The sequence below is a fragment of the Kryptolebias marmoratus genome, linkage group LG5 (assembly GCF_001649575.2).
Source record: "Kryptolebias marmoratus isolate JLee-2015 linkage group LG5, ASM164957v2, whole genome shotgun sequence".
Lineage (NCBI taxonomy): Eukaryota > Metazoa > Chordata > Actinopteri > Cyprinodontiformes > Rivulidae > Kryptolebias > Kryptolebias marmoratus.
In genome coordinates this window covers 9,842,874-9,851,980 of record NC_051434.1, presented here as the reverse complement: position 1 = coordinate 9,851,980, position 9,107 = coordinate 9,842,874, and the positions used below count along the sequence as shown (strand labels likewise).

At 38.4% G+C, this 9,107-nt stretch overlaps 1 protein-coding gene across 4 annotated transcripts in view; it reads left to right on the top strand.

Annotated features, from left to right (window-relative positions):
* dtnbp1b (dystrobrevin binding protein 1b) overlaps positions 1–9,107 on the top strand; it is a 70,767-nt gene that overhangs the window by 17,485 nt on the left and 44,175 nt on the right. Inside the window, exons 1-2 of one of the 4 annotated variants that reach the window (XM_017422581.3) lie at positions 6–109; positions 8,792–8,889. In XM_017422581.3, coding sequence (XP_017278070.1) covers positions 8,805–8,889 — 85 coding nt within the window. In that variant the 5' untranslated portion in view covers positions 6–109; positions 8,792–8,804. Of the gene's footprint in view, positions 1–5; positions 110–8,791; positions 8,890–9,107 lie in introns of those variants that run through there. The other 3 variants (XM_025006842.2, XM_037975620.1, XM_025006848.2) reach the window with 3 other exon arrangements.

Genomic DNA, 9,107 nt, shown 5'->3' with positions numbered 1-9,107 from the left:
GGAGCTAACGCTAACAGCGCCCCCGTGTGGCGGCTCTGCTGCATGCGGCTAAAGGCTTTTTTACACACCTGAACTTAATGAATTTGACATTTCAGCCACAAGAGCTGAGGTAAGTGGCTTGTTTTCGGCTTTTCCATAGCTTTTTTGTGAATAATTGATGGGAATGCAGCCCAGAAATAGCTGTTATAGTAGCAGCAGAACTTTCTGCTTCACCTGGTTTCTGCTGCTCCAAGCTTTTATGAATTTTTCATATTAGCGTCTTCACCACACTTCCACTTTTCCACACTGTTAGTGCTCGTGTGAGGTGAAAGCCTACTTTATTCTCCAAAAAATCAATGTACTCAAAACATTTAGGTTAAACTAAAGGCAAAGTAATGGAATCATTTGCCTGAAAATGGTTGCGCAGCCTTCATAACCGGGGTGACAAGTAAATTAAACTTTCATGAAATATGTGTGAAAGAATTTATCTTATCATGTTAAGTGCTTCTCATGTCAACATCTTTCTGTGCAACTACAAAGCTAATATTAGTTAATTTTCATTTTGTTAAAGTGTTTTTTTTTTCAGCAACCCACAGAGAGGCTGAATATCTCAGTATTTATTCTGCTTCATCACATCCCCAACAGCTCCTGTTTTATAATATATTATTCAGCAGTGCAGCATTGTGATGGAGGCAGGAAACGCGAAGAGAACTGCAGACTTATACTTGAACCAGGAAGGAATGCTATTCAGCGTAGCTTATCATTTATTTGCCAGAGGACAATTTGGAGCTGAGGCAGTGTGTTTCTTTTTGCACTCTTCCACACCTGCATTCCTGCTGGAGCTGCAGTGACTTGGATAAAACGGGAGACCAATCACAGTTAAAATTCACTTAAGAGTTCCTAAAATTGCATCATTTTCCGTCAGCTTAATGTCCGGTAACTGTGTGGAAATCAAGCCCACTGGCTTGAGTTATTTGGGAATTTTGTGCTCTGTTGTTGAAATCTGGACCACATGATCTGATTTGGTCCAAACTTGGGTTAATGATCAACATTATTAGCCCAATAAGGACTTTTACTATGGCCTAGTTTGTGCAAATAAACAGAGCGAGGCATGTTTGTAACCAGTGGGTTCAGTGAGTGTCCACACATTAATGTTTACTGTGAAGGAGAAAAGAATTTGACATTTTGTGCAAACAAATATAACCCTTCCACTTCCTGTGGGAGGGTTTAAAGAGAAAAAGATCCCAAATCGGATACCACAGTGTATATATTTAATTTTATACAAGTTTATACATGTTTTTTTATTAAGTTTCACCAGTTGTTATTTTATTGGAATACATTTTAAAAATTGCAATGATTATTAATTCATTCATAAAGGAAGCCAGTTGAAAGCTTTTTGTTCAATTAATGTCCAAGGGCTTCCTGCAACTAAATATTTCCCAGTAATGAAATAATGATTAATAAATCATTTAGCACATCTTCAGTTTTAAAAGGTAATTTCTCAAAGGTTTTGCCTTTCTTTCTAACAGAGTTAAAATAACATTTTTAACATGTTATTGAATCATTATTTTATATAATGAATGAACTGCTTTAGTTCTATCAAGGTGTAAAAGGTTAAGTATTCACATTCCTCAAAGGAGTTCAGATTTTTTCACTCCAGAAAGAAGTGGGCAGACCTAATCAGCTGGAACACGTCTACATCTGTCTCTGTGTGATAAGGTCAGCCAGCCTGGAGTCAATCCAGGCTGCTGTCCTTTTGCCCGACATGATGCAACCGTTCAGCGACTGCATGCGGAGACATGAGCTGCCACTATAAAGCCATAAATGGAAAGGAAAATAACTCCGCTGTTGACCTGGAACTGTACTAGATGAGCAGATAACACGCGTACGGCCACACTCACGCGTGCACTCCTGTACTTGACTGGCTCTGATCCGCAGATCAGTTTTCACACGGTCTGAGTTGAGAAAGAAAACTGTGTGTTTACAGTTCAAGGAAAGCAAGTTCAGCTGACTTGTTTGTTCTCTCAGTGTCTGTCCGTCCGTTTTCTTTCCCCACTTTTCCTCTCCGGGTTGTGGAGGAGCTGGTGTATCTCCAGCCGTCACTGAGTGGTGAGGGAGCTCCACAAGTTCTCTCAAAACTTTTTCACTCAATTGAAGGCCTGGCATATTTTGAAGGAATGCATAATATCTGCTGCCTTTCATGCCAGAGCTTTAGACAAAGCTCGTCTCATGCTGAGAAATGACAGTCAAACCTCTTAAAATGAAGAATCTCATTCAATGTTTCAAGATGTTACGTTCAGAGTATGTCATGTTAATGAATCTCAGCTACTATTGCTTTAAATTCTAGCTAAATAGCTGGTAATAGAAGTATAGCTGTTTTTGTGTTTGGTAGTATTGACTAGTAGTGGTTTGTAAGTACAATTTGCAAATGGCTGCCAACCATCTTGTGCATTTGTGTACATATGAAAACAGCCAAAGTGACTGAAAGTAGGTCAGCAATGGAAATGTCTATGAAAGAGTCGTGTGGGAATGAGTTAAAAACCCCCCACTGAAACTGTAAACTTACCAGAAATTTCACAAAAACTGCGTGTTTGAACGCTACGCTCTGTCCTTGAGGCCACAGTTGCTTTAGTTATTCTCTCTTTTCTTTCATGTTTAGCAGAAGATTTAATCTTATATTTCCACCTAAACATCTACACCTTGTCTCTACGCTTGTTCTATGTTGCCATATTTATTTACCTCCACAGACACCATTTGATGTAGTTCATGAGAACTTTTTGGTGTGATTTAATAGTTTGCAATGAGTACCTTTTTAGTCAAAAAGTATGAGAGGAGAAAATAATTGCCTCTAGATTTGTACTGCAGAGTTGGAAAGGCAGGTTTTAGTGGCTTCTTTCATTTGTGTTTCACAGTTGTAGATTGGAAATTTGGACTTTCTAGTTGCCAACAAATACAACATATGCTACTACTTTCTCTAATTCTCAGGATGAACATACAGAAGTTTGATTTGAAACAGCCTTGAAACCCAAGCAAAGGCAAATTCATTCAATTTATTATAATTAACCATAATAACAAAATGATTCTTATGTATGAAATTCACAAAAAACTGCATTTCAGTCCAAACAGGCTCATGTTTGTTCGGTTTTGAGGTTTATTTGTTTGCCATCTGGGTTCCTGCACAAACACTGAGCATTAGCAGACTTCTGGTTTGCAGCTAGGTATGACATCATGCAATGTGGCATCACTTCCCTTCAAGGCAAGTCACTGCTCACTCAACTGGAGTGTGAACACATAGCCATGCAGGGGTTTCTGTGTGTGCAAAACTGTGTGTGTGTGCATGTGCGTGTGTGCACGTGACATCACAGTGTCATCGCTGCCTAACTCCAAAGCTAAAGCTGTGTCTCTTGAAGCGGAGACTACGTCAGGAAGCGCCATGTTAGCAGAGCTGCTGTAGCTGCTGCTGTTGTGATAACCTCGATGATATCCTCTGTTTTTTTATCTACTGGGGTCAAACCAAAAGAAGAACAGTGCTGAGAAGCTGGAAGAATAAAGGGAAGAGAGGAACTGATGAAGTATGAGGAGAGGCCAAAGGGCAAGCTGCTCCTCTGAATCTGAAGAGCATCAACAGCCATGGTCGGTGGATTCAGATGATCAGCTTTCACTGTCTGCATGTTCGTCAGATGAGGATTTGTCGTCGGTTTCAGACGTCGAAGCGGAGTGTGCAATGAAGAGGAGTCAAAAGTTCAGCGGCTCTTTTAGCTTTGAGGAGGACCAACAGCTCAATTCCAAAAACGAGGGAGGAGAAGAAGAACCAAGGAACTCTTGTGGTGCTACAGTCTCAGAGGTGGTGGAGTCAGAACTGGCCTCGAGCTGCATGAAAGTCGAGAAAAAAGAAGTAATTTGTGACCCAAATCGGCCCAGGTCAAGTTTATTCCGACCTCAAGAGCTATGGCTGGCGATGACAAGATGTTTTTCCCTCCGATGGCTGTCTGTCAGCAGACAAACTAACAGGAAATTAGTTTATCAGGTGGATCTCGACCAATCAGAGGACACCCAGTCATCCATCAGCTCTGACTCAACCAATGAGAGCTCCTCAAGTTCATCCTACTCGGCTGATAAAGACGTCTCATTGTTGAGACACAAAGAAAAGGACATCAGCAGCAGAGCGATTAAAAGTTGCCCACCCCCTCGTCGAGGAATCTCTCATTCCTCCCCCAGATTGCCACGAACGAGACAAGCTGCAGACTTGGTGCTGGCTTCAATGATCTTGGAGAAAGAAATGTTTCTGAGAGTTGAGCTGGTAGATTCAGGCGTGGAGGGTGGTGATTCACGTTACCAAGCAGAATGGAAGTTGTCAGACAGAACTAAAGAGCTGGCAGGAGGGGTCTGGCTCTCTCGAAGCCAAAAAATAATAGCTTGACCTCTTTTTACTTCAAGGTTCGGTTGGCTTTGAAGAGAAAGACTTTATATCTTGTACCCTTCAAGACCGATTCCACACTTCTTCATGATCATCTCATCTTAGCGTGACTGCTGATCAGAAGTGACCCAGATTTCATTGAATAATCAAGATTGTTTTGCATGACGTCTGTGTCGAATGCTGTGCACAGATACAAATTCGGAAACTGCAGATAACCAATTAAAATGCTATTTTTGGTGACAGCTCCGCAGTGTAAAGGTTTATTTTTTTCTGTCTTTCTGCATCTTACACAGAATGTGTTACACATGGCAGGACTTACGCGTGGGAGGCAAAGGAGATCTCAGAGAATAAGACTTGAAAAGCTTTTCTCTTTGTATTGTGGTTATAAATTTGATGTTAACTAACTAGAAATGATAGTAAATAAACGCATCACACTGTTAACTCATGCTCAGGTTAGAATATTTGGTTTAGCTTGGATCAAAACATTAAAAAAAATAAATTTCATGATGTACAATCAGTCTGTAATTTTTTAGTTGCATGAATGCATTATAAAAATGATTTATTTCTAGTTCAAGATATCTGTTGAAGTAGATTCATTCAGAAAGTGCTTTAACAAGGTCTCAAACGATGAGTCACAGAGATAATAAGAGCTTCATTTGAACAAAATGACGATGTAGGAGGAATTAATCGTTCTGAGCATATTTGAAAGCAACTACACGTAATTTGAAAATGCTTTGCAGATTAGAACACATGATGCTCACTGTTTTCTACATGCGTGCACGCAGCTTAACCAGTTGTTACATAACAGGTATGCTGTAAGAAAAGGGGTGAACGGTGAAATTCAAAACGTATATGGAAGATGACATCTGTGCAGTCGGTGCAAGATTAAGCCTGGCATTGAGATGTTTCTAAAATATGCATTCTTTGGAAGACTTTGGAACTGAGAAGTATGGATGTCTGAATTCTTTCTTTGGTATAATCTTTAGCATAAAAGATATCCCATTTTTTTGGTTAACCTAACCAGCTCTTTATAACTTTATTTTTTTTCCTGACAGACAAAATTTCCAGTTTTCCATTTGTCAAAAAGACAAACAAAAGTGGATGCAAACATTATAAAGTTATCACATTTTAAAATTAGTTCACATGAGCAACACTTCTCAAGGTTAGCATCCCAAACAAATAAATGAATCTAAATTTACGTTCAAAGGCACAGAAAAACATAATATTTACATGTAATGAGTATTATTTGTGGCTAAAAATGTTTTGAGGATTTGCTGCACATTCTATTTAATCAACTTTGACAAAAGATGATCATAATACATTTAAAAACTTGCACAGCAGCTTTATTTCCAGTACGGTTCACATGAATGAGAAGCAGAATGGAGATTGTCAAAATGGCTCTCAACCAACCTGATTACATTGGTCTACTTTGATTGGGTTAAAATTCTACAAAATATAGACACCATAACATCATCTCTGAGAGCTCTGCAGAAGTGAAAACAAGTTTCTCTGCAGTTTTATAGAGAAAGGCAAAGTGCAGAACACTGGGTTGAACAAGCAATAAATAAGTGTGTTTGTAAGCTGTTCTGGAAGAAATGGGCCCCAAAGATGGTTGCATAACACGATGATGGACCACAAGTCCCAGCAGAGGACAAACAGCACAGTCGCCAAAGGACAAATGTGACTTCATGGAATTTTGAGGTCTTTATGAGATCAGCCAGACAGTAATTACTTTATCTCCTCAGCCTTTTAGTTATACTCGATTAGACTGAAAGCTTTCTGAAAAAAGCCATGGAGCTGTACCCCTCCAAATATTTGGTTACAGCTGCGTTCAAACTGCTCCAGATTACCACGAAAACAAATCTAGATCTTAAAATGTCATCAATGTGTGGGAAAGATAAACTGACACAGCTTTGCTTTGCCCCTCAGTAATAAATGCTTGAGTCCAATGAATAACATTATGGAGCTTTTGTTTCCATGTCCTAATCTTTACTGACTGTATTCAGCAAATGGGAACTTGTGAATCTCAGGAAGTGACACCAGATGATGAATTTGAATTTTGAAACTTGGCGTGTGGATATGTCGGGTGTCTGTGGAGGACAAAGGATGACATGATGGATGATTCTAGCAGGACATTGGTCATGATGGAAAACATTAGTCAGCCTCGGAAACAGACGGACCTGCATGTCGCTTACAGGTGGCGATGTCCCTGCCCGTTTGGGATTCTTATAAGAAGTAATCTGTCCTTGTAGGATTACAATCTGCTGCTGACTCCAGGAGTGTCTGTGCATGTGAGACCGAGGCAGTGCTGTGCTGCAGTTCATAGCTGAAGTCTTCAGTTTTCCATCCTCCTCTCTTGTGACACTATGCTGATAAAAGCTGCACACTGTGTGGGTGTTGATGCTGGTGTGTTTCTCTTTTTGCACATGATGAAAAATGCACACTGTTTGGTGGAACCATAATGACTAATTGGCAAGAAATTCACCTAAAAGTTTTGCAAATAAAAGTGAAATTCTGAAAAGTCTGCCAGAAAATCTAATCAAGAAGGGCCTTCAGAATATTTTATCAACTAAACTATTTCCATAAAGTGGTGAGGCCTTTATTTTCTTGCCAACTGATGATGATTTGTACATTTGATTAACACAGTGACTATTTTATTTTTAAAGTTGTCTCAAACTTTTAAAATGGACATGGTTGTATTTACAATATGTTCATTCATTGCAATTAAAATGCTCCTGTTGTGTCTAATTCGCTCCACTAAAACTAACCTCTGGAGTCAGCTGTAGGTGAATACCAGCAGTTTGATGTTGTTTAAAAAACGTCTCTTATATTCATTTGATGGATGCAGTAGAAATATTTAGATAGTCTTTATAAAAAACTGGAGTGCCATGCAGTCCCTGATCAGGACCTGAGTTTATGCTCAGTAGAAAAGAAGTTCATCCAGATGTTGGTTGTAGAGGAAAACTCAACAGAATTCACTGCATCTTGTGAATCTATTAGTCTTAGATCTGTTCAGTGTGGGTGGACTGATCGGGCAGGCTGCTTCTAGCATTTAGTTAGAAACATTCACCTTTTTGTAATGGTATCATTTTTTAAATGCAATTCATTGTTTATAGTTTTTAATTCCTTTGTAGGTATAGTTGAACAAACATAGCTTTTTTTCTATCTTCCTTGGCTAAGGATGGTATTTTCATAACTTGCTGCTATAAGAGGCAAATGATAATGTAATTGTGTGTAAGTAACATAACTCATAAACCAGGGGAGAAATCTTTTATGAAACCGTCAAAGTAATCACTAGACTTACATCTAGAACTGGTTAACTTTAAGAGTTGACTCAGTTCAGGATGGCCACCACGGCTAATTATCCTCAGCAATTACTAAGATGACTATAACTTAGTCAGTTTTAAAGGTGTTAAGCTAAAACTATGTGTGGTATTAGCTGAAAGTCTTACTCATCACACACTGACAGCGCTAACAGATCACATAAAATCTTTAACAGTTTGGCGTGTAAGGCAGTGAGTGATATGCATTCTTTCAATTAATGCTAATTTAATTATTTCTGTTTCCCCTTAATGATGGTAGAAAAGTAAAGAAAACTCACTCATGAGTGAATCTTATTTTTGGGGTCAGTGTGACACGAGTCAAACCATGAGGACTGTCTTCAGTCTGTCGTCATCATGTGCACAGGTTACCATCACTCCTCAGGTTGCATCTCTAAATGTTCACTGAAACTTTAGAAAAATGCTTCAAATATTTCGAGATGATTTGTAGTGTTTTAACTGTTCTCACTTCAAACAGAAAAGCTGTGGCATGCCTGATCTATTAAAATAAAAACCATTTCTGCCGTGGCAAAATGGGATTTAGTGTTTTGTTTTGTCCCTCCATTGGTTTTTCTCATTTTAACCAAACATTTATATTGGAATGATCTGTAATATACTGAGCTACAGACTAAATAGGAAAGGGAAATGGTTCCTTCAGGAAGAATTTAAACAGGCTGTGCATGTACATGTTTGTACATTATTGTGGAAAACATTATGGCTTTGGTTAAATATTATGGCTTTTGTAAAAATATTTAGAAAGATGGTATAGTTCTAAATTGTGATGCTTATTTCCTCAAATATTTACAAGTCTGTTGGTCGCCTGCCACATCATCAGTCCCTCAGGGGACTAATTTTACATACTTTAGTTCAAACTAAGTTAAATAAAATGAATAAAAGAGTTCTAGTATACAAGTTTAACACTAAAATGGAATGTAAAAACAACCAACTTCAATGTAAATTTAACTCGTGTTTTTTTTCGTGTTTTTTTTTTTCCAAGCTCTAGATATGTAAGAAGAGAGGTGTTACTAATTCTGCACCAGGAGTTTATTATTGATTTCTGTCTCTTTGTTGAAAGGATCTGAGATCAAATGTCGTCGGAGGGCTGCAGCGACAGAATGTGTGGATGTGCTCAAGTAACGAGGAGGAAGAGACCAGATGGAGCCAAAAAACATGGTAGATACATTCTTATATTTTATGGATCTTTTGAAGACTTTATTAAACACCAAATCAAGCAGGACTAGATAAGATGGTGTTTAAATGGTTTTCTTATTTGAAAAGATAAGAGATTAGCTGTTGAACTGGAGGATGAATGTGACCAAAAGTAAGTCAGTAATGATGCACAGTTAGATAATTTTGAACTTTATTATGTTGTATTTTGTTAGTTTTAGGTG